The sequence below is a fragment of the Chlamydotis macqueenii genome, chromosome 1 (genome assembly GCF_036417535.1).
Source record: "Chlamydotis macqueenii isolate bChlMac1 chromosome 1, bChlMac1.mat, whole genome shotgun sequence".
Taxonomy (NCBI): Eukaryota; Metazoa; Chordata; class Aves; order Otidiformes; family Otididae; genus Chlamydotis; species Chlamydotis macqueenii.
The window spans coordinates 197,733,703-197,759,506 of NC_141556.1; the positions used below are offsets into that span (position 1 = coordinate 197,733,703).

At 44.0% G+C, this 25,804-nt stretch overlaps 1 protein-coding gene across 1 annotated transcript in view; it reads right to left on the minus strand.

Annotated features, from left to right (window-relative positions):
* The window catches only part of LOC147602382 (E3 ubiquitin-protein ligase rnf213-alpha-like), a 68,596-nt gene extending 43,133 nt beyond the window's left edge, over positions 1-25,463 (minus strand). The window contains exons 1-22 of the mRNA XM_086739553.1: positions 25,358-25,463; positions 24,157-24,239; positions 21,617-21,674; positions 20,995-21,034; positions 20,591-20,659; positions 20,301-20,498; positions 19,462-19,673; positions 16,202-16,494; positions 13,258-13,472; positions 12,216-12,389; positions 11,370-11,568; positions 10,428-10,492; positions 9,837-10,032; positions 9,348-9,467; positions 9,168-9,266; positions 8,817-8,945; positions 8,409-8,613; positions 7,434-7,613; positions 5,752-5,883; positions 4,346-4,923; positions 3,154-3,319; positions 2,784-3,001 (exon numbers count right to left, since the gene is read on the minus strand). Of these exons, the coding sequence (XP_086595679.1) occupies positions 2,784-3,001; positions 3,154-3,319; positions 4,346-4,923; positions 5,752-5,883; positions 7,434-7,613; positions 8,409-8,613; positions 8,817-8,945; positions 9,168-9,266; positions 9,348-9,467; positions 9,837-10,032; positions 10,428-10,492; positions 11,370-11,568; positions 12,216-12,389; positions 13,258-13,472; positions 16,202-16,494; positions 19,462-19,673; positions 20,301-20,498; positions 20,591-20,659; positions 20,995-21,034; positions 21,617-21,674; positions 24,157-24,239; positions 25,358-25,463 (3,735 nt within the window). The remainder of the gene's footprint in view (positions 1-2,783; positions 3,002-3,153; positions 3,320-4,345; positions 4,924-5,751; positions 5,884-7,433; positions 7,614-8,408; positions 8,614-8,816; positions 8,946-9,167; positions 9,267-9,347; positions 9,468-9,836; positions 10,033-10,427; positions 10,493-11,369; positions 11,569-12,215; positions 12,390-13,257; positions 13,473-16,201; positions 16,495-19,461; positions 19,674-20,300; positions 20,499-20,590; positions 20,660-20,994; positions 21,035-21,616; positions 21,675-24,156; positions 24,240-25,357) is intronic.
* Positions 25,464-25,804: the final 341 nt, after the last annotated feature.

Here is a 25,804-nt window from a genome sequence, read left to right on the forward strand (position 1 = left end):
ATCACTTCCCTAGTCCTGCTAGCCACACTATTCCTGATACAAGCCAGGATGCTGTTGGCCTTCTTGGCCACCTGGGCACACTGCTGGCTCATGTTCAGCCGGCTGTCAGCCAGTACCCCTAGGTCCCTTTCCGCCAGGCAGTTTTCCAGCCACTCTTCCCCAAACCTGTAGCGTTGCATGTGGTTGTTTTGACTGAAGTGCAGGACCTGGAACTTGGCCTTGTTAAACCTCCTACAATTGGCCTTGGCCCATGGATCCAGCCTGTCCAGATTCCTCTGTAGGGCCTTCCTACCCTCGAGCAGATCAACGCTCCCACCCAGTTTGGTATCATCTGCAAACTCACTGAGGGAGTATTCAATCCCCTCATCTAGATCACTGATAAAGGCATTAAACAAGACTGGCCCCAAAACTGAGCCCTGGGAAACACTGCTTGTGACCGGCCTCCAACCGGATTTAACTCCATTCACCACAACTCTCTGGGCTTGGCCATCCATCCAGTGAACAGTACATCTGTCTAAGCCATGAGCTGACAGCTTCTCTAAGAGAATGCTGTGGGAGACAGTGTCAAAGGCTTTGCTAAAGTCCAGGTAGATAACATCTACAGCCTTTCCCTCATCCACTAGGCGAGTCACCTGGTCATAGGAGATCAGGTTGGTCAAGCAGGACCTGCCTTTCATGAACCCATGTTGGCTGGGCCTGATCACCTGGTTGTTCTGCACATACCCAGTGAACACACTCAAGATGAACTGCTCCATAATCTTCCCCGGTACTGAGGTCAGGCTGACAGGCCTGTAGTTCCCTTGATCCTTCTTCCAGCTCTTCTTGTAGATGAGCATCACATTGGCAAACCTCTAGTTGTCTGGGACCTCCTCTGTTAACCCGGACTTCTGATAAATGATGGAGAGTGGTTCAGCAAGCACCTCCTCCAGCTCCCTCAGTACTCTCGGGTGGATCCCATCCAGCCTCATAGACTTGTGAGCGTCCAGGTGGTGTAGCAGGTTGTTAACTGCTTACTCCTGGATCATGTTTTTTTTTTTCCTGCTCTCAGTCCCTGTCTTCCAGCTCAGGAGGCTGAACATCCTGGGGAGAACTTGTTTGACTATTAAAGACTGAGGCAAAGAAGGCATTAAGCACCTCAGTCTTTTCCTCATCCTTGGTGGCAATGTTCCTCCCTGCATTGCATAAAGGATGGAGATTCTCCTTATCTCTCTTTTTATTGTTAATGTATTTGTAAAAATATTCTTGGTTATCTCTTACAACAGTGGCCAGACTGAGTTCTAGCAGGCCTTTCTAATTTTCTCTCTGCATCACCTAACAAGATCCCTGTACTTTTCTTGAGTTGCCTGCCCTTTCTTCCAAAAGTGATAAAGTCTCTTTTTTTTTTTTTTTCCTGAATTCCAGCAAAAGCTCCCTGTTCAGCCAGGTCGGTTGTCTTCTCCACCAGTTCGTCTTACAGCACATGGGGCCAGCCTGCTCCTGCGACTTAAAGACTTCCTTCTTGAAGAATGTCCAGCCTTCCTGGACCCCTTTTCCCTTCAGGACTCTCTCCCAAGGGACTCTCTCAACCACTGTCCTGAACCACCAGTCTGCCCTCCAGGAGTTCATGGTAGTGGTTTTGCTGACCCGTCTCCTTACTTCACCAAGAATCAAGAACTGTAACATTTCATGGTCATTAAGCCCAAGACAGCCTCCAACCACCATATCTCCCACCAGTCCTTCTCTGTTTGTAACAGCAGTCAAGCAAGGCACCTCCCCTGGTAGGCTCACTCACCAGCTGTGTCAGGAAGTTATCTTCCAGACACTCCAGGAACCTCCGAGATCTCTCTGCTGTGTTGTATTTCAGCAGATGTCCGGTAAGTTGAATTCCTCCATGAGAACAAGGGCTAGCGATCATGAGACTTCTGTCAGCCACTTGTAGTATGCTTCATTTACCTCTTCATCCTGGTTGGGTGGTCTATAACAGACTACCAGCAGGATATCTGCCTTGTTGGCCTTCCCCCTCATCCTTACCCATAAGCATTTGACCTTATCATCACATTGAGCTCTATACAATCAAAACACTCCCTAACATACAGTCACTCCACTGCCTCTCCTTCCTTACCTATCCCTTCTGAAAAGCTTATAGGCATCCATTGCAGCACTCCAGTCATAAGAGTCATCCCATCACATTTCTGTGATGGCAACTAAGTCATAGCTATCCTGCTGCACAATGGCTTCCAGCACCTCCTGTTTGTTGCTCATGCTGTGTGCATTGGTGTAGATGCACTTGAGTTGGGCTACGGATTTCATTCCCATCATTGGCATGTCACCCCTAGGCTCATCTCTAGTGAGCCTGGTTATATCCCCTTCCCCCTTCGAACTTAGTTTAAAGCCCTGTCGATGAGTCCTGACAACTCATGAATGAGAATCCTTGGAGGAATCCTTTGGAGGAAGGGTGTCAGTTAAATGGTACCCTGAGTAGCATGTTATAGTTTCTGTGGAGAGGATTACACAAGACAGTGCTAGACTAGACTTTCCTAAAACAAAGAGCATTCAATTCACTTTATTCTGCATGTGACACCTAATGGGTCTCTTCCATTTGCCTTCACATAAGCAAGTGAGGTCTTTTAACATGTCCCAACTGGACTTCAGTCCCAAACAGCATGGATTTCTCGTAGATCTTACACCATCTGCTATGCACACTTGGATGTCTTTACTCCCCAAAAGCATAGCACCAAACTTTGACAATTCAGTCTTCTAGTGCAAGTCTAATTAGTTTTGGAAAATGGGATTTGTAGACTCACCAACTTCTCAGGCAGATTACTGTCTTTTGCAATGGCTTCTCTGATGAATAATAGGGCTGCAGAGAACTGTTCAAATCCAGATGTCGGTGTCAGGTCAAATATAATGGGTGCTGAAGCAGCCATGGCATCACGAAAGTACCGTACTTTGTCAATATCTAGGTCATTTTCACCTGCAGAAATGCACGCCAGCTCCACAAATACAGGGATTTCCATTTTGTCTGAGGGACAAAAAAACCAAAAAATCCAATAGTTGAGGAGTTGACAGAATTGATTCATACAATGCTTCTCTCTGTTGTGATAAGTAGGGACTAACTGATCCCTTTCTATAGCCTCTCTTATCTTATGACTCTTACATCCCAGTACAACTCACCTTTTATTATGGTTTTGATCCAGGAGACAAAGCCTTTCCTTGTGCATTCAAGAAGTTCCCTCAAAAAGTCCAGCACCTCTTGTGGAAGGTTGCTCAAAATGTTTTTCACCTTCATTAAGTCCGGAGTCATATAATCAAGGCATTTATTCCTGAATTCCTGCTCGTCCTGAAAAAAAAAAAACAACAACAACCCCAAGACTTACTGATGTGTGTCCCTTTGTAAGAGAAGAGGGAAGGTAAGCTCTCTGTCCACCCTGCACATTAAAGTTTCATCAGCCACTCAGGGTCTTTTCCAGAGGGCTAGCTCCCCAGACACTTCTATTCCTCTCATCCAATCTATTTCATAAACCCAGTCCTGGGTTATTTCAGTGCAAGTCCCTGTGGCAGAGGAACAGAGTCACGATACAAAACTTGTCTGACATCTGAGTTGAAGTCCTGATTACTAAAAGGACCTTTCCACAGAAAGCTCTTCTCCAATTTTAAAATTTCAAGGAAACCTGCTCAAAATGTGGAAAGCTATCCAAAGTACAAAAAGTTACAGAACACCCAGCTGCTCCTTGGGAGCTACCCATGCAGTGCCCCATCATTGCTACCATAATAGAAAGGTTATGGCAATATAACATTTTAGCTTTTACAGGTTTGGAGCAACTAGACTTGGAGATCTGCAAAAAAACCCATGTGGAAAGCTAATGAAGAATTGCTGGAGTTGGCAGAAAATATTACGGTGGGATCTGTTATTTAACTCCTGGAGTTTTTAACTCTTGGTTCTGCCAGAAACTTTCCATGGAGGCTGAGGAAGATAATACTTCCCTGTCTGTTCCTAATCACTTGATGCAGACTTTGGTTGCTCACACACACAGATGTCTGCATCCATCAGCCTCATACAGTTGCCTCAGACGTCCTTGGGCATCTCTAATAGCACTGGGAGCTCATTTGTGCGCAATCTGAAGTCTGATTAAGGGTGAGCTGAATCATGTTCCTGACTCCACTTACTCCACTATAAAGGTGTCAGGCTAAAAGAGAGACTGCTTAAACAGCAGAGATTTATAGTCCAGAAGAAAAATTCCATCCACTGTCCAGTATGATTTAGTTAAAAGATACACAAAAGCAGAAGTTCCCCATTCAGACCTGCCAACAGAGAAGCCACAAGAACACTCAGTATAAGCCAGATATCCATGTGTGTCCTACATACATATTTTGTCAGGTCGCTGAGAATCTGAAAATTTCCATCAAGCTCAAGTGTCTTCCGCAGCTCATCAATCAGCTTGGCAGTGTCCACTACTGCAGACAGGGTCAGGTAGTTTTTAATCTTCTCCACTGCAGCATCTACCCAGGCAGCTTTTCTATCCCCTTCCCCTTCACTCATCTCCATAATTTTAAACTCCTTTATGAGTTGACTCTCATCTGCTAACTCCTTCTCAAAATGGCTCCGCACAGACCCAAGGGTGATGGAAAAGTCTCTGAGGGCCAGATAGGTACTCTGAAAATAAGCAATGGCTGGCTTATAAATGTTTTCTTGCACATCTTCTATCGAGAGAATTTTCTCTTCAGGGATTGTGGCTTTGATTTGCTCTGCTTTTTGCTTCCACAGTCTCTGAAAATAGTTGCTTTCCTCTAAGATGTGGATTTTTTTCATCATGTCACTGTGTTTAGCAAGAATGTGCAATTCAGGAATTTTCTTCTCACCATTCACAGAAAATTTGCTTACAGACATCTGATCCTTAAAACGTCCTCTGTTTCTGATGCTTTTCTCCACATCACTTCTATCCACTAAACAAGGTAGAAGTAAAAAAAAAAAATTAGTGCATTTCCCCAGCTAGAAAGACACTTACCCTTTAAGCATGGAAATATTCTGAATCTGACTGCAAGAGTGAAGAGGGATGTGTGTGCGTGTGTGTTTGTGTGCATGACGAAGTCCTTGGGCGACAAAATCTATTGCTCTATGATGAGGAAGGGAGTCTTCAAACCATGGCCTTGAAACTGTGGTAGTGTCTGTACTGTTAGAAAATAACTTGGCCCTGAAGTAGAGATTGAGGAGACTAACCTCACCATTTGTCCCACCTCAGCTGGAGAATCACTTCTATTGATTCTTGCACCCAATCCAAGAACTTCAATGCTGGGACATGTATGTTCCACTGTTCAGCAGGAAGAGCTCATTGGGTGAGTCTTCCCAACCAATACACATTTCTAGTCCCTTTTGCTAGCTCTGTCCTTCTCTCTTCAGGTCCCAGATCTTGTCTGGAATTGTTTATCCTGCCTGACATGCACTTTCCCCTACAAACATTTGTCAAAGTAGGTAATACAACCTTATCTTTCTCTTAGAAAAATGAAATACCTGTCACTGTTTAACCTTCCATCATGAGACAGATTTTCCCGCTATTCTGAACTCCTATATAAACCCCTACCAGACTTTCCCTATTTACTTTTTCCTTAAAGAGCTCCCTGCTCACTCTCTCTGCTCAGCTACTGCTTGCCATCAGATAGTCATGCAGCACCATTTCCTGGAGGATTTGCTACCAGTTCCTTATTTTAGAAACCAGCTCTCCATTCAAGAACCACATAGTCAATCCCATCCTTTCAAATAGAATGGGATGGTACCTCTTATCACATTTTCTATGCTGCTGCATAGATGCAGAAATGAGCGTCTGTGCTTCTTCTCCTCTTCCAATTGCTTATATTCCTCTCTTCTGACTTTCAGCACTGTCGCTATACAGCTGGAGACAGAGGAATCTGAGGAAAGAAACAAAAAAAAACCCCCATGCTCAGACCTCAGATATAAAGGATTTTTGATAGAATGACTTGAAGAAAGAGAAGAGCTACTGAAAACATAACCACTGCCATTAAAAAATGCATGCTTGAATTTGCACAAAGGCTACGTCACGCGAGTAAAAAGTATCCGTATCAACCCAGAGCTGTTCTGATGTGATCACTGCCAAAGTCTAAAACACAGTGAAACACATGGATGATATTTATTATTGCAGAAGAATTTGAAAGAAAGTTCTTATAGGTTTTTGTAAAATACAGGCAGGTTTTGAAATTGGCCTGTGACCTCGAAGGTTTTTCTGTAACCAGCATAAATAGCAACAGGAAAACAAAAACTAAAACTACTAAACTAAACTAAGCTCAGTGATGCAGTTAACATGCCTGAGGGACAGGACACCATTCAGAGGGACTTGGTCAAGCTCAAGAAGTGGGCCCATGTGAATCTCATGAGGTTCAACAAGACCAAGTGCAAGGTCCTGGTCCTCAGTCGGGGCAACTTCTGTTATCAATACAGACCGAGAGATGAAGGGGTGGAGAGCAGCCCTGCTGAGAAGGACTTGAGGGTACTGGTGGGTGAAAAACTGGACATGAGATGGCAATGTGCACTCACAGCCCAGAAGGCTGCATCAAAAGAAGCGTGGCCAGCAGGTCGAAGGAGGTGATTCTGCTCCTCTACTCTGCTCTGGTGAGACGCTGCCTGGAGTACTGTGTCCAGCTCTGGAGTACTCAGTACAAGAAAGACATGAGCCTCTTGGAGCAGGCCCAGAGGAGGGCCACAAAAATTATCACAGGGATGGAGCATCTTTCCTGTGAAGACAGGCTGAGAGAGTTAGGGTTGTTCAGCTTGGAGAAGAGGAGGCTACAGAGAGACCTTATAGTGGCCTTTTAATATTTAAAGGGGCTTATAAGAAACATAGGGATAGACTTTTTACCAGGGCCTGTTGTGATAGGACAAGGGGTAATGGTTTTAAACTAAAAGAGGGTAGATTTAGACTAGATATAAGGAATAAATATTTTATGATGAGAGTGGTGGAACACTATAATAGGTTGCCCAGAGAGGTGGTAGATGCCCCATCCTGCGAAACATTCAAGGCCAGGCTGGATGAGGCTCTGAGCAACCTGATCTGGTTGGAGATGTCCCTGGTCCTTGCAGGAGGGTTGGACTAGATGACCTTGAAAGGTCCCTTCCTACCCAAACCATTCTATGATTCTAATAACGCAAATACAATTCTATAAATAAATCACTAGACCACTGCAACATTTTAATTGCTATCCATTGTACAGAAGAAGAGTATTGTTTTCTGTCCTTCGTAGTGTTAACAGAGCTTTAAAATATTGCCTGTATTCAACTTTCACATTTTTTGCCTTTGTGTCTGTTGTCTTGCAGAGAATTTTTGCTTTTCCTTGTATTTTTGACAGCTTTCCAATAGATTTTTTTTTATTTGCCCCATTGTATAGGAAAACACACCACATGGAACTACTGTTTTGGGAAATAAATTTGGAAACTATGAGCTTACCGCAGATGCAAAGTATATTCTGAAATAGCACTTGGTGTTGCAAGATGATGGACAGTATGTTGCAGAGGATATCTCCTGAGAAAACTCGATCCCTCAAAAAGTAGAAGAAATTGGAAAACCAGGAAAGCAGATTCTTTGTGTCTTCATTGATCTGGTTTTGAAGCTTGTGCTCTGATTCTTCTGTAAGATACATGAAATCTGGTGATAGAGCAGTGCTTTCAAAAGAAGCAGTTTCCCCACTGGATTTCTTTTTAACATAAATCCTCAGGAAGACTTAGCCGCTTCACAGCACCCTGCCTCCAAGCCATGCATAGCAAGGTGATTTGTTATAGCCACCTTTTTGGACTGCACAGATTTGGTTGTTTTCCAATTAAGTGGCCAACACCAACACATGGGAAAAATGTTGCTTTGTTCCCAGTCAATGTAAAGCAGTGTTTTTCAATTGTTTCAGGTACATGAAAAACAAAATATATCTTTAGAGGACCTTCGCCTAGCTTTGGTTATAACCCTCCCTCATGCAGGAGACAAACCTCTGGGGTGCTTCACAATTAGTATTTCTGTGGGGTTTTTTTTTAATTTTCAGAGAGCAATTTTTAAAAATATCCTTCATTTAACAAATGAAACACCTCCCATGAATGTACAATGAAACATAATTTCAACTGGAAAAAGAAATTAAGATGCTTCTTAGTTTCTGAGATGAAACATATTTTTTCTAGGATACACGAATATTTTGTCTCTTCCATTTTGTGTTAGCAACAAACTTGGCAGATCTTTGAACAGAGCTGATGAAATCTCATATTCCTTTCTAGCAAAAGAAAAAACTTGATTGCAAACTGCACACAGGTCCATGGCTGAACTTTTGTTTGGTGTGGGATTTTAGTGATATGTACATCAGATGTTGCTTGGCTTTCAGAGCCCATTAAAGCTCACATCCAAACCAAGAATTTTTAAAAAGCCACTCTGTGGCAAACTCACTGATAGCGGAGAGGACATCATAGATCACAGAAGAGCTGAGCACCTCTGCAAGAACTGGGTCTGTGCTGTGAACAAATCTGTCTACTTTCTCCAATCTGCTCCTCTTGTTTGAGAATATTTTCTCAACAACAGCAGAAAGCACTTTCCCGGCAGTTGACCTGTTTGTCTTGAGGACTTTGGAAACAATTTTTCCTAACATGGACTCCTGTAAAGACAAGAAATTTATCCTTTTAGTTGTAGGCAGGCTTTGCAGAACCTGTACCTTTCCAGAAAATTCCTCTTCTACTCCATTAATCCACCACAAGCCAAATAAGCACAGCTAGCAAAATGGGTCAGCTCAGTGTGGCAGGAGGTAGAAACTCTCAGGTGTGTAAAAGGGATGGTGACATTTAGACAGAAACTCTGTACCTCACTTTTCTCAAAGTATTTAATCCTTTGAATGACATAATCTGTAAAGCAGTTCTCCAGATTTGTATTCCAACACTTGTCCTTCTTAATCAATTCCAAGTAGAAGTCCAGAAGTCTTTTGTCATCTACCTGCAGGAGGGAAATACTTAAGCTGCAGTTGCTTTCTGGGGTCTTGGCAAATATAATTGGGTTCTCAAAGTGGAAGAGGTGTTATGCCCCTGTACACCAGCAAGCAACTGGCTGCTTCAGCTCCCATCATCCAAACACTGACTGGGACAAAACAGAGCATCCTGGGGGCAGGAAAAGTCTGAGCATCACCCCTCCACTTGGAGTTAACCAACCATAACTTACTTTCTCCAGCCACCTTTCAACCATGCTGCATATCAGGCTTTTCCATTTCTGGGTCCATTCCACACAGAGGATTTCAAACGAGAACAGCTCATGCCACACCTGTGGCAGAAAAACAAAGCTGTTCAACTGGGCCTCAAGGTACAGACAGACCTTCCAGGGTGGGTGGTTCTTGCTACTCACATTGATGTTTTCCAGGAACTGTCTATTTTCCATGGGTGGCCCAGGCAAGCATTTTTCCAGCCACTCCTTGATGTTACCTGCAAACTCATCAAACCTTTCGGAGACAATCTGCTGAAATTCCTTGGGAAATAAATAAAAGGAGAGAATTGTCAAGGAGAGCTAGATTTTCCCTCTGGTTTTTGATGCTTCACTGCTGTATGGAAAAAAAAGTCCTTCCCACAACTATCAAGGGCCTCCAAGAACAGAAATGGCTGGCACACTCTGAGATGCTACCAGCTTTGTTTGCATCTCTCTGTCTATGCAAACTGTCCCCAACCATCCCATAAGATCTGACAAGGTTAGAATAAATAACTGAGAAAGGTAGCCATATGCTTTGCTGTCACTCTTATAGTTGGCCACATTTAAATGAAGCAAACTGAACTCCTGGCCCTTCTCAGCTAATAAGACATTGGTATATGTCTTCCTGAAAGCTATGGGTGTTGTTTTTACCTGATTTGCTTGCAACACATGTGATTTTGCAGCAAATATCTCAAGTATCTTTAGCAGTGACTTCATCAAGCTAAATGGCACTGCATGACAATGCTTTAAGGAAAACAAAAGCAATCCATATGTTGAAATCAGACATGGCAAGGCATCCTCCTTATTTGTGGGTTCTGTCAGCTGCTCTGTACCCCCTGGCAGGCACCTGTGGATACAGAAAAGCACTGTACACCTCTTGTGCTAATTGTAACAATAGCATTTAAAAAACAGTCAACACAATCTTGAGCTTAAGTGTCGTTCATTTGCTGGACAATGCTATGCAAACTCAGTCAATCAGAGCCACTTATGTGTCTGATTCTGGATCTCAATTCCACAACATGAGATAGATATAGACTGTCTGACAGGACAGATTCCTCTGTGGACCTTCTTTTCATGTGATACTCCGCAGCCTCAGAGGGGTTTAAAGGATTATGACATAAAACTAACAAAGAAAATTACTGCAACCTCCCTTGTTCTGCTCAACCACAAGTCTAGCCATTCATTCCCACCTCCTCCAGAGAGCTGTCCTAGTATTTCTCCCATCAAAAGGTTAGCACTTACAAGTCCTTGAACCAGAATGACATCCTTTCAGCAATGTTGCTCAAAACTCCATTCAAATCCTCTTCCTGAACAGAAGGTAAAAATATACACTGAAAACAACTGTGAAAATACATCCATTCCTAGAGCTGAGGCAGTCTCCTATGAAAACTGACAAGCATGAAACCTGCAGAGAACTTTTTTTCTGCCAATGTTTGATGAAAAAAGCTTCCCAGCACTTCTGGATGGAAAGGCAGATCTAGCTCCTGTTAAAACAATCACTTCAAATCCCACAGAATTCAGTTGTCCCCAAGATCTTTGGAGTTCCAAGGATGGTGTGGGAGGGCTTAGCTCAGATTTTTTCAAGTACAAATCAGAATGTGTTGTGGGTAAACCCTACAATAAGGGCCAAGAAGTAGATTTTAAGTGGAATTCCTCTCCATGGTCTCAGGGGATATTACAACAGTCTAGTTAACATTCTCTGTCTGAGAATGATAGAAAGTAGGTTCCCACAAACAAGTCCAATTTTGATTTAAAAATAATCACGCCCTCAAAAATACAACTTAGAATTTTAACTTCCTTCTTTCATCCTTTCCAGCTTTAAACAAAGTTCCAATTGCTTGACCTTCACAGTGTTCATTTTAGGTACTGCTTTTGGGGACAGGATATAAAAATTGCTTAAAGATTCTGATACTCAATACAGCATTCGCTAGTTATTTTCTAATAACCAAAAAACAACAACATCCCCTTACACTTTCTCTTTTGCTACTTCTCTCAAAATATGAGTATTGAGCTCTCACTCCAGGTTCTTATGAATCAACCTCTTTGGATTTGCTGAAAATTTCTTCAGCAGCCAGGAAGAGTTCCTGGTTCACCTGTACAAAGTTGCACAACTTTCCATAACCTAGGAAAGAAATACCAACAAGAAGTTGATCTTTTACTGTGTGTATTGCCTAGTTGCCTTACATGCACTTGGGATGGTCTACAGACGACATTAACGATGCGATTGTACACAGCATCCAGGAAGAGCTGAGGTGGAAGCTTGATTTGGAGCACAGAGTCCTTGGTGAAATTCTTCAGTGCCAACATCTCCAAGACTGTCTTTGCCAGTGGAGTGCAGCTTTCAATGAATGACTTGTGAATCTCTATCATCGTCAGGACTGTCCTATGAAAATGGACCATCAACAGCAGATGCACTTTGGAGCATCAGGATGCACTTTGTGCCATCTTATCTGCTCCTGTGGCTGGCAAATGTGGCACTGGACTTAAAGAAGAGGTAGATGGACATTGAATGGGATATCTGGGATTTTATAGCAAGTGAATTTACACAGTAAGACTTCTTTTTGAGGCTTTTAAATAAGAAATTATGTGTTTGAGACTTTTGGTCCAGGAGTCAACATCCTGTGTAAGTGCACATAATGTGCCTTTGCTCCCTGTACAGTTTGCCTACAGACAGGGTATTTTAGCATGAATCCACATTTCTCCTTGTGATACAATGCACAAATGAGGATCTAGGAGTAGTTCTCTCCCTAAAGCTACTACTTCATTCAGGCTGTCTGAATGAAACTGCACAGTTCTCAGCTCAGTCTTCCCCTTCTTCCAATTCCCCATCAAATACCCTCCTCTTCTCCTAGTTAGAGCCCAGGGCAGGAGTAGGATTTATGAGAAAGGCAATGGCTTGCATCCCAGAGAAGAAACACAAAGTTTCTGGTGGCTGAAAGTGCACAAGCAAAAGCAATGAAAAATTATTCTAACAGTACGACAGCTTATTTCTCTGACTCAGCCTTGATGATCTCTCCCTTTCAAACGTACCTCTGCTTCTCTTCATCATTTCTCAGCTGCATCAAGTGTTGTAAGGGAATGATTTGTGGAAAAAAGGTGTCCTCCATCTTCTCTGTGTTTGCATACAGCAATGGAATCAGCCAAATCCACAAGGTGTTACCTTTGTTACTTAAGCACATGTTCTTCACAAATGAAACAGAATTGCTGAAAAGAAAGAGAACCCCCCAAAATCTCCATCAATGGTCAGAGCTCCCAAAACCACCTCCTAGGATGGCAGTGGGAGATGTGTGCTTTCCCCTCAACCCAATGGCATTCATCTTGCCAACATGTAGGTGTATGAAGGTGTGTGAGAGAGCTTGGACCTAGAGACCTTAGCAGCAGACATCCATGTACAATAAATGAATCCCACCCCAGCTTTTCCAAAACAGTCTCCTTCCATAAGTTTCATGTGGCAAAGGAAAATCAAAAGAAAAATAACGAAAATGCTACAGATTATATCAAATCAGCTTGACAGAATACAGTAATCTGATTTTGTGGTTTAATATATCCCTTTTTGTAGGGCTCAATTCAACTGACACAAAAGTGTCTCATTCTACTTGAGATGTCTGGAACAACCCGGGCAGAGCTGCAGGGCTTTCAGACATGAATCACAACTTCCAGGAGACATAATCCTTACAAATTGTCAGCAGGAGGCTTGGTGAGATAGTATATGGCATCTAAAATGACACTGATGTCCATCTGAGACTTGGATCTCCAAAAATTGTAACAGAAGCCCAGACACCTATGGAGGTACATAAATGTAAGGGTCTAAATCTCAAACAAATCCCTGCCAAAAATAGGACCTGTGGCTCTCCTTCCACTGGAGACCTGGCAAAGGGGAAAGGTTGCACAGGTTATGGCAGTCAGTGGCAGAAATCCACCTAGGAAGCATTGGCATGAAGGGGAAAGAGTGTTGAGCGGCCACATTCCACTCCTATGTTCCTGTAATTGCTCCATAGAGAAAATGGCGCAATGAACTGAATGACTACAGAAAGATCTGTAACTCAAGAAAGCTGTATGAACTTTTAATTACCTCTTTCCTCTCAGATGAGGACTCAGCTTGAATTTGCCTTGAAATGGGCCAATGTCCCGGAAGAGCTTTTCAGCCTTGATGATTATGTTTTTGCTTAGTGGGATGTTGTAACAAAATGAGGTGTCTAAGGCAAAAACCAACCCATCAACTTTATGCTCCTGTGTCTCCAGGCATTCGATGACCTTGTCCATGAACTTTATCATGTTACTGTGCAACTGGACAATGAGAATAAAGAAAGGAGTTTCACCAAGTTAGACAAGACAACTTTACTTGAGGAGCTGGGAAGGGTTCAGGAAGGAGGATGGAAGATGGAAGTTGCTAAGAATCATTATTTGGAGGCAAAAGCCTTGCAATTAGACCACTTACTTAAAGACAGGTTCCTGTCTTTGTAACAGCTAACAAATTTCTTATCTTCCATTGTGTCTCACTGCCCTAGCCCTACCGCAGGGAGAATATTTTCCTGGCTGTCATAAGTTTACCAAGCAGTTCTTACGTGCTGAATCCACACTGGCACCAGAAGCCTACTAGCCCCCCATTCTAGGATGCGCAAGCCCTATCACTGGTGAAGTATAGGTACACAGATCTTCAGTATCCCAGCTGAGCTAGGGAATCAAAGGGAATCAAAAGGGATAGTGGAGATTCTCTCAGAGCCCTAACTTGGTATAGGAGTATAACTCCATGACTGAGAAACCCAAAGGACAAATAAACAATTTCAACCTAAACAGAGATGCAACACCTATCACTCAAGTCCTCTCATTGGGATTTCCCTATAGATGACCTGCAAGGCATTGCCCTGCATCTTGTGTAGCCCAGGTGTGTATCAGGCTTTCCACTATGTGTGACCTCTTAGGATATATCCATAATGTAAGGTAACATCACCACCTAGCTGTTTGCAACCTAGGTACTGTCCTGGTTTTGGTAGGGATGGAGTTAATTTTTCCTCTCAGTAGCTGGTATGTTTTGGATTTTTGTGTGTGAAGAATGTTCATAAACACCCTGATGATACCAGTTGTTGTGAATGAGACCAAGGACACCGTCCTGCTTTCCAAGTCTCGCTAATGTGCAGATGCAGGAAGCTGGGAGAAAGACAGAATAGTTGACCCAAACTGGCCAAAGAGAGTATTCCATGCCATAAACGTCATGCTCAGTATATAAGTGGGGGCAGGCGAGGGTGGGTATCTGCCTTCCTGGCATGCATCCTTCCTGCTTGTTTTTGCTGGCATCGTTCCCCCTACCTTGCTGGCTCCCTTTTGCTCCTTTGCTTGCTGCTCGGTTTTGTTACCGTGATCGCTGCTCGGGACAGGCTGTATCGGTCATTGGGACATTGGGTGGTGAGAAAACACATATTGTTCACTTTGTATATTTTTAATATCCTTATATTCTGTTATTATTGTAGTTTTCCCTTTTATTTTAGTAAATTGTCTTCATCTCAACCCATGAGTTCTCCTTCCTTCCCAATTCTCTCCTCCATCCCCCTGGGGAGGGGGAGAGTGAGCGAGAAACTGTGTGGTGATTTGGGCTAAACCATCACAGTACCCAGTTGTCTTCCGGATATACCCTGCTGACTCCCTCTGTGGCAAGCCCCAGGCCATGCTAATTGGACGTGGCACCTCAGCTTAAACAGGGCTTCCATTAAACAGTACTGGTGGGTCAAGCCTGGCCAACAGCCAAATACTCACCAGGCTTCTCACTTAATCTCTTCTCCTGTGGGCCAGGATGAAAACAGAAGGAAGGTGAGAAGACTCATTAACTGAGATAATGACAGTTAAATAGAGAAAGCAAAAGCTGTGCACATAAACAAAGCAAAAAGAAGAATTCATGCACTACTTCTCATTGGCAGGCAGATATCCAGCCCCTTCCTGGGTAGCAGGGCCTCAGCATCCATAGCAGTTGCTTGGGAAGACAAATGCCATAGCTGTGAACATCCCTCCTTCCCCCTCATTTCTCTGAGCTATTCTTGCTGAGGACAACATTGTATGTTATGGAATATCCCTTTGGTCAATTTGAGTCAGCTATCTTGGCTATGTCCCCTCCCAACCTCTTGTCCACCACCAGCACACTCACTCTGGGGAGCGGAGGGAGAGAGAAAGCCTTGGTGCTGTGCAAGCACTGTTCAGCAATAGCCAAAACATTCATTTGTTATCAACACTGTTTTAGTCACAAATGCAAGGCACAGCACCATATGCTACAAAGAAAGTTAACTCTACTTTCTTAACTCTACAGTCCCAGCCAGACCTAGTACTACCTCAGTCAGAAGCTGTACTGGGATAGGAGTGGACATCAGTGCTCTCCTTAAGCCACGGAGATTTTGCCTTTTTATTGTATTTGCAGGATAAGGATTCACTTCCATGCACAATGAGAATATTGACTTCAACCTTTCCCCCAGGATTCCTGCTCAATCTGTGGCAAGAGACAGATGTGTCCACGGCAAAATTCCACCCGTCCACCGTAGGATGAAACAAACATCCTCCCCTTCGTGCCTTGCAGATGGATTTCTGCTGGTAAAGGAGATGGGGAGGGGGAACTTGCTCAGGTGGACCTGTTCACACTGAAAGTAGTAGTCAACTCAGGATAGTAAATATCTTAAGGAAGCAACTTCAGCCCAGGGAGGATCCATCATTGCAGTCGATAACGACTGGTAAGCCGTTCCTCTGACTAACATCAGTGCCTACTGAATGGTTGACTCTCTCCAGTCCTTCAATGACTACTTCTCAGAACCTACAACAGGAGCTCAGACATTCAGCATGTATGCATCCATTTATTTTTCCATATGCCAATTTTATTCTAGGTGTCTGCAGCCCTAAACTGCATCCTACCTTTCACTCATATCCTTGAGAAATAAGACAAATTGGAATCTAATTTTAAACTTTAGATTGTGGCATTGAAGCCGCAGAGATCTGTCTACCTTGGAGGTGCTTGCTACTTTGTCTTGGTGTGTACTTACCACTTGCTCAGTAAGATAAGTTGGAGAATAGAGTTTGCCTTCTGTGGCGTCCCCGAGATAGATTTTGAAGGTCTCTGTGTAGATCTTCAGTTTCTTTTCTATATTCTTAAAGCTCTTCTGAAGCGTGATAGACTGGATAAATTCATCTGCAAGGTGTTCTATGATACCACAGTTGACTGACTTCTGGGGTATTTTTGTTGAAGACCAGAAATTTAAGGGAGACAAGTATTTTAAGCAATTTTTGGTTTTTTCTTGAAAATAGCACTTCATGTTTTCAAAAACGGTCCATATTCCTGGGGAGGAATCAAGGTTTGTGAATGAAGCTTCAAAAGGATGAGTCTTAAACTGGCCCTAAGCTAACAATATAAATTGCTTCTTACTGCACATGAGGTAGTGGGGCTTATTGACAGAGCTTTTAACTAGGCTTGAAGGGGGAGGGCGATAATATCAGGCTTGCCTGTGACAAGCTGTGGGATGGCATGCCAAGGCTAGAGGGACAGGGTAATAGCAAAACCCCTCAGCCTGTTGCTCTGGGATATGCTGGGTACACTGCAGCACACCTGAAGTCTTACAAAGATGAGCCAGGGGCTTCTGAGGCAATAGGAGCCAGCAGGGAAACAACAATGAAATACCTCAGGAATTAAGGGCTGTTCCTCTAAGAAGGTGACATGGTCAACAGCCCAGCTGAAATGCCTCTACACCAATGCGTGCCATGGGCAACAAACAGGAGCTGGAAGCCACTGTGCTGATAGAAAGCTATGACCTGGCTGCCATGACAGAAACCTGGTGGGATGAATCCCATGAGTAAGAGTGTGGCTATTGACGGCTACAGGCTATTCAGAAGGGACAGGTGAGGAAAGAGGGGCAAAGGTGTTGCCCTCTACATCAAGAAATGGATTGAGTGTGAAGAGCTGTCTCTGAAGAATAGCCACCAGCAGGTTGAAAGCTTAAGGGTGAGAATTAGAGGTCGAGGTGACAAAGGGAACTTTGTGGTTGGTGTTTGCTATAGGCTGCCCAATCAAGGGGAGCCTATTGATGAAGCCTTCTTACTCCATCTACAGGGGGGATCACGCTTGCAGTTTCTTTGACATAACTGGGGGAGCAAAGATGGGAACTGGGGGAGCAAAGTCCCTCCCATTATAGGAGAAGATCTGGTTCATGACCACCTGAGGAACCTGAACATATCTAAGTCTATGGGACCTGATGAGATGCATCGCAGAGTCCTGAGGGAATCAGCTGATGCAGTTGTCAAGCCACTCTCCATGACATTTGACAAGTCATGGCAGTCAGGTCAAGTTCCAGGTGACTGGAAAAAGGGAAACATTGCATCTATTTTTAAAAAGGGTAGAAAGGAGGACTTTGGGAACTACTGATCTATCAGCCTCACCTCTGTGCCTGGGAAGATCATGTAACAGATCCTCCTAGAAGTTCTGCTGAAGCACAGGGAGGACAGGGAGGTGGTTTGAGACAGCCAGCATGGCTTCACCAAGGACAAGTCCTGCCTGACCAACCTAGTGGCATTCAATTACGATGTGGCCACATCAGTGGACAAGAGAAGAGCTACGGATGTCATCTGCCTGGACTTCTGTAAGGCCTTTGACATGGTCCCCCACAACATCCTTCTCTATAAATTGGAGAGATATGGATTTGATGGGTGGACTGTTCGATGGATGAGGAATAGGTTGGATAGTGGCATCCAGAGGGTAGTAGTCAACAGCTCGATGTCCAGATGGAGGTCAGTGACAAGTGGTGTCCCTCAGGGGTCGGTATTGGGACCAGTACTTTTTAATATCTTCATCAATGACATAGACAGTGGGATCGAGTGCACCCTCAGCAAGTTTGCAGATGACACTAAGCTTAGTAGTGTGGTCAACACACCTGAGGGATGGGATACCATCCAGAAGGACCTGGACAAACTAAAGAAGTGGGCCTGTGCAAACTTCATGAGGTTCAACAAGGCCAAGTGCAAGGTCCTGCACGTGGATTGAGCAACCCCTGGTATCACTACAGACTAGGGGATTAAGAGATTGAGTGCAGCCCTGACAAGAAAGACTTGGGGGTACTGGTGGATGAAAAGCTTGACATGAGCCATCAGTGTGCACTCGCAGCCCAGAAGGCCAATTGTATCCTGGACTGCATTGAAAGAAGTGTGGCCAGCACGTCGAAGGAGGTGATTCTGCCCCTCTACTCCGCTCTGGTGAGACCACACCTGGAGTACTGCGTCCAGCTCTAGAGTCCCCAACATCAGAAGGACATGGACCTGTTGGAGCAAGTCCAGAGGAGGGCCACAAAGATGATCAGAGGGCTGGGGAGACTTTATTGTGGCCTTCCAGTACTTAAAGGGGGCCTATAAGAAGGATGGGAACAGACATTTTAGCAGGGCCTGTAGCAATAGGACAAGAGGTAATGGTTTTAAACTAAAAGAGGGTAGATTTAGACCAGACGTAAGGAAAAAAAAAAATTACAATGAGAGTAATGAAGCACTGGAACAGGTTGCCTAGAGAGGTGGTGGATGCTCCATCCCTCGAGACATTCAAAGTCAGGCTGGATGGGGCTCTGAGTAACCTGATCTGATTGGAGATGTCTCTGCTCACTGCAAGAGTGTTGGACTAGACGATCTTTAAAGACCCCTTCCAACCCAAACCATTCTATGATTCTATGATATGAATGTCAAGCCCAGCTGAGCCATAACTGAGCCACTAATACACAAAACTCACCATGCATATTTAAATTCAGCCCTAAAGATCTCACTTGCACTTTAGATGGGCCTGGTGTGCATAGCCCATAGCTGATTCAATTGTTCCAGCAATAGGTGTCTACTACTTTTTGAGTCATTCTGACATACTCAAAACATCTATACAGGGTGGCAGATCTGACACTAGACCTCTAGCTCACCTGCACCATTCTGGAATGGCAACTTAAGGCTTGATGCTAGATGCAAAGGTGATTCAAGGCCTCATTACACACTCTCCCTTGCCCAACAATGAAAAGTCTGAGTTTATTCTGGGAAAAAGCAAAATAACTTAAACACTCCTTCCAGAATAGTTTATGTTTGCATTATATAAATAATTTGTGTTAAATAAATAGCCCATAAGCCTATGCATCAAAATCCCCACAACAACAATCCTTCTGTTGTAGGAAGCAGGTGCTGCACCACCACGAAGCAAAACAAAGGAGAGTTTATATTTGTATGCTGCATGCAACAATTTGTTGGTCATACTTCACCCCAGTCCCACCTCTGAAGAAAGTACAACACTTACCATCCGCTTTGATCTCTTCCTTGGGAATGTTTATGACTCGATGTAACAGACTCTTTGTATTCTTGGAGTCCATTCCATAAATATGCTCTAAATGACATAATCTCAGTTCACAGTCAGTTGACAGCATATTAAGGATAGCGTATTTATAAAAAATTGGTCCTCCCTGTAGGTCAGAAATGGGGATCTTTGCATGGCCCACGAACACTTTTTCTCTATAATAGAATAAAGAAGAAGATTAATTAGTCACTACACTACAAGGAGTTTCCATCAGGTTCAACCCCAGATGGACTTTGGCTGTACAGATCAGTTCATACAACAAGAATGAGTGACCAACATTCACATTTAAAATGCAAAGTTCAACAAAATGCCTCTGGCCTTTATAACGGCAGACAAAAACTTGATAAACTGACTTGAGCTTGAAAGTTTATTGGACAAGAGAGAAATAAAAATCACTGGTGAGAAGTCTTGATGTGAACAACCCTGGTCTAGCCAAAGTTGCAGTTGCCTTGTAAAAAGAATGTGAAATATATCTAGAGATATTCCCGCTGAGTGCTGCAACTGCACCAGAACTGAGGTGACTCTGTTCACTCCATCTCCTCTCACGCAAGGCATCTGGTGACGTTTGAGAAGCTCCATAATGTTTTAGACCTCTGTGCAGATCTGGCAAACCTGACACAGGACCTACAGAAGTTAGATTTAACACTGTAACTCTCTTCCATAGACACTTAAATTTAGGTGTCTCTGTCTGGAGCTGAAGTCTAGGCTGAGACCCTAAAGCTGGGGTGAGCTATAGGCTTTAAAAAATGTGACATCAACACTCATTTAGGTATGATTTTTACCTTTTTTTCAGAACAGCAAATTCCTGGTATTGTCCAGGTTGCTTGTAAAAAGCAACACAGATCTTGGACGACACTTCAGAAAACTTGATTTTTTTTGACGTTACAGCAACAAACTCTAGGGTCATTGATTCTTCTGTTCGAAGTCTGTCATTGGACAGATATGGATTCTTCAGGAAGCTATTCGAAAAAAAAGAAATACTGTAAGGTTAACATCAAGCCCCCTTCCACCACTCTGTTGCCATCTTCACCTCATCTGCCTCAGGACTTCAGGGCAGCATTCAGACACTCACATGCATTTCTCGCAGCCTCTGGCTGCAGCTCCAGGAAGAGGAGTATCTTCTGCATAATTTCTTCTAGTCCTGTACAAATATTCTGATTACTATAAAGCATTTACACTGATCCCAGCTGCCTATATGCAAGTATCAAGCCACTGCGTGAATAAGTCAGATACAGACAGCATGCTGTAGACCAAGGGGAATTGCAAAGAGATCAGCTCCTGTCCTGGAGGGCCTGTACCCATCTCCATCTCCATCTGCTTGTGGAGGAAGGAGTTTAAGGGTGGAGTAGCCTGACAATACTAAAGACAATACTACACCTCCTCCCAAAGACAGTCTTTTCCCAGTAAGCTTGCAAATCTCAAGCTCCTTGAGGTCTGATGAGAAATCCTACAGCATAGGTCTCCACATCAACAAACCTGCTATCGGGTTCTAGGTTTTCTTTGCTTCCACAGTCATCTGCAAGTGAGGAGAATACTTGGGTTAACATCAGCAGAAGATCCACCAAGCCAGAAAAAAATAGAAGACAGTTGCATACTGGGAATGGGAGAGAAGCTCTTGAAGTTAAAATCCTCACAGCTTGGATATGGTCCTCTAGGTCTGTGAACCAAGAATCCCAGCCCACTTGTGTGACCTCCCACTTATCTTGCCAAGCTCCACCAATGGTTGGTACAGCTTTCCTGGAGCTAGGGACATGGACCAATCTGTGCTGCTGGGGGCAATGGTGGGGACAGGGAGTGGGCCTAAGGACAATAGTTGCACACTTGACATTGGTGAAGTTATGGATGGGGGTAATGGGTGGAAGGACAACACGTACAGTTACACTGAACAATCAGCTTTGAGGCTTCTTGTACCAATTTTCTTTCTCTTCCATGGACAGTTCCATGTACCTCTAGGCATTCAAACAACTTACATGTGGCATTGCCAGGAGCCTCTGACTGCCACCCAGGCCCTGCACACTCAGGACTGCTCTTCACAGCAGTCAGCATCAGATTTGCATTACAGCAGAGAAGGGAATGCTAAAATACACTCGTCAGTTACCTCTTCTGTTACCGTTTCTTTGCTCCACTGCTTCTTCTATCCTCTGGTGACCCAGCATCTTTTTATTGGAAAATAAAATTTTAAAGTTAAAGGGAAAGAGACCCCCCAGCAATGATTCAAACCCAAAACCACAAGCAACACAAACGGCACAAGGCCAGGGAGGGAGCAGAGCTGAAGAAGCAACACAGCCTTTCTTCCAGTATTTCTTTTCATGGCTTCCACTTTGCATGCAGCAAATTATGAATGCAAAGAGCAGAGCTGCATCTCAGCATAACTGCAAGTGAACTCAGGGTGTCACCTTGCAAACTCCATGCTAGTGACCCCCTGTACCCAAAAGAGCAATACCATCCTGCATAGGGGTGGAAAATACAGCCCCCATCCATTGTCCTTAGGGTTTCCCAAGGTCTTCAGCCATGCTTGAGTTGGCTCTTTGATAGCTACAGTGAGATTCCCACTCAGAAGGTGTTCTGGCTTCCTTGAATGCAGGGGGTTCTATATTTCCAGTAGCCCAACTTGACTGGAACCAGCACTCAAGTAATACTCCCTCTCCACTGACACAGCAGACTGGTGTTAGTATGCTGGGATTTTCTGGGTATGGGTCTCCTCCTGGGGTGGGACTACTGGGCCATAGAAAGGAGAAGAATATGTCTACTAATGGCCATAATTAGTTTCCCTGCTATGTGTACAAGAGGTTCTGAAATCTGAAGGCGTACCTGCACTCAGAGTTTTACCCTGCTCCTAGACTGTAATACATCAATGCAGTGTTAAACTAGAACTTTTATTGTTTGGCAGTGGGGTTGATCAGCAGCAGGAGGAAGACAAATTCATTGGGAAATCTTGAATTTTCAAGCAAAGATTTTACTTTTTATGTTAACAAAATCAAATGGTCTTTTAGCAGAAACTGTCTTTCTCCAAACTGTGTTCTCATGACTGATTTCCTCCATGAGACAGAAATAGGTCAGACCTCAAATTTTACATTTCTGTTTGTTTTATATGGATGAAGAAAAAGAGGCAAGACACCTAATTCCACTTGCCATGATGATGGTGATAAAGAAGGCAAAGAAAAAGAAAAAGTTCCTAGAACTATCTTGAAGGCATAAAACAACTGGATATTGAGTGGACATGGCCACTCATGGAAATCTCTTCAGAGCACAAGCTGCTCTGTGGTATTGTCAGAGACACCCTTTTATTTCTCTACATGAAACACATTCCCAGAGATCAGTGCTGGGGCACAGCATCCCTTTGGGCTCACTAGCTTGGAAGAGCAAGTGGAGACCATACCCAGGCTTCTTAACGGGGCCTTTTAAGTGAGACAGGAAGAGGCAAATCTCTTCTTTAGCAATAAACATCTCAGTTCAAGGGTTTCAATCACCAATAATTGGAAAGTGCCCTATGTAAAGCCTGACTTTCTCTCAGAGTGACTTCTGTTACAAGTTTTTTTTTGGCCTGATTATGTTCATTTGACATTGGTGATAATAAATTTAAAACTCTTACCTCATTAGCTCTGGCAGAGGCATAATCTCTGAACCTGGGGGATGATTTCTGTCCAGCATGGTGATCTCCCAAGAGTTCTGCACTTGTGTGTGCCTGGAGTTCCTCTTCCACTACAGCAGTTGGAGCTAAGCATAAAGTGAGATCAAGGTTTCCACCTGATTCCACCACTGGTGTCTGCCCTCCTCTTTGTGACCCAAAGCCACCAGCTGGTCAGCAGAGTGGCACACAGGAAGCCTTGGGGCCCATGACACTGATTGCAAGGAGCTGCAGACTAACTTGTCAGAGAACAGGGTAGAGCAAAGATTGTCCAGGAGGGGTTTAAACCGGGACAATTTTTTAGGAGTGCTCCCTCAAAAGGATAAATCCCAGGGCTTGCCTCATCTTTTGTCTCACAGACTCACTTCTTGGGAGCCAGGAAGTGAATTAATTGTGCTGCAACACAGGCAGTGAGGGGAGCAGCAGCAAGGTAACATATAGGAGAGAGTAGAAATGCACGCCTTCTCCTCAAGACTGAATACTGACCTTTTTGCCTCAGTTTTCCTAAGCATTTCTGCTTCATCAAGACATTCCCGAGTCACACTGTACCTGAACTGGTGGACAGTATCTCCCTGGAGTCGCCGTCACGGGCAGTTGAGGGGTCGCTTCTCACATATCCCAGGGATGAACTGGTATCACAGCCTCCCTTTGGGAATAGTTCAGAAATCAGGATACACTTCTCAGAGAAGATCATGAGGGAGCAGGTTTCACAGGGAAAGACTATGAATTCCAGCTCTAGGGATATAATTAATGTGGTTGCAGCATTCGCCACTACTTTACCCTGCCCCCTTTTCCAGCCAGCTGTGGTTAAGATATTCTACAACCTGCAAGCATCCACTCATTTTGCCAGCTTCTCTGTAGGACACCAAATAGGGTGAAGCTCAGGTCTTACAGGATGGGTCCCTGGATTCCCCTGCAGCTCCAGATCCTGGCTAAAGTGATGCTCAAGAATCTCTCTGGACTGAGAGAAACAGGGTCTCCGCCTCAGTGTTCGGTTCTAGAGCTTATACCTGGGATGCAAACATGGTATCTGTCAGATGGTCCGTGCAGAGAGGTTGCCGCTTGTTGCTTTTTGGTTCTGCAGATTTCATTCCTGGTGAGAGAAAAGGCAGGTATTGAGCACAGTGCTTGTCTTCACCATATCTGCTACAATGACGCTAAGCCCTCTCACTTTGCTCCTAATAACAAAAGAGCATAAATCACTTTTAAAATGCTCCCCTTTTCCAATTAAAATCTGCTGAAAGGTCTGAGCTGGGCCAGCAGTCACAGAGCCCCGATTTCCACCCTAGTAGATGGACTCTTCTGAGCAAACTAAAAGCTGGCATGTCTAATCCAAGACAGCTATCCAGGTTTATTAGAGACAAGTTAACAATAGTGCAGGGAAAGAAAAATAATTGAAAAGCATAAAAGAGAAGCACATGGAAAAGTAGATAAGAAGGACTGATCTGGGGCAGGGCTTGCACAAAGTTTTATGAAGTCAGGAAGCTCTGGTGCCTGCTGCTGAAATTCTGCCACGTTCTGCCCCTTCCAAGCAAAACCACCCTGGAACAAACTTGCCTGTGTCAAAATCGTGTGGTAAGGGCAGATTGCGCCTGTGACGTAATGCTCAGCCAGTCATCCAGCCTGCTGACAGCACTGTAAAAATGCACGCATCAGCACTGCTCCTCCCCGTTGTCTTGGACTAGCATACAAATGTGCAGGCAGAGCGTGTGTCCCTGCTGGGGACAAGGTTTATTACAGGGCCTTCAGTGCAAGTTGTGGCACCTTCTGCTTCTGGTTCTACAGACTATCCCGATTAAATCACTGGCGTAAGAGGTAAGACTGGCTGTCACACAAGTGTGACAGCTGCTGCTTGCAGGCAGATTTTATTTTCGGCCAGGGAGACTGGACAGAGTTCTCCCTGTTTTTCCTTTTTTTTTTTTTTAACCAAGTGAAGCAGACTTTTTTTTTTTTCCTGGTAGTGCTGATGAGAGATCAGCTTTATATAAATTTACAAACATTCCCTTATAAATAATGTTCAGGTGTTTTAAGCACAGGATAAAGTTCATGCTCCATTACAGGAGCTGGAAGCCTTCACTTGATAAATACCCTTTTATAGTTAGCTTTAACGGGCTTTCCGTTACGGTATAAAGGAGGAAGTTGTTAGGTTAGAGACACTGGGAGAGGCTGGTGGCTGTTTACATTGCTTTCACCCATGACACTTTCTGTTACCTCCTTTCTCACGTAGCAGGTTGCCACTGTCTTCCTGGACAGATGGAGGAGCAGGATGAGGTTTCTCTCTGCTTTCACTCTCTCTGTCGCTCTCTGCACTCTCCATTGTGGCAGCTCAGACCTGGGGAGGCAAGGAGAAACAATCAACAACAAGACACGCAGCTTCAAAGCTAAAGGTCTAAAGGAAAGGTTAAAAGATCACAAAGATCATCCTGAGAAGCCCAGGTCTGGACATTTTACCTCCTCCCCTTGCCCCCTGCAATGAGGAGGAGAACCTCACTGTGTGGTTGCAACCTCACTGATTTCAAACCTCTCTCCAAGCCTTGTAGGGTTTTCTAACGGCTCTGAGCATGCTCAGGAGCATGGAAAAAAATCAGGTGTTTTTTACACTCTCTCTTGGAAATGCAAATTCATGAGTGTGTTTTGAGGAATTTCTATGGACTGTGA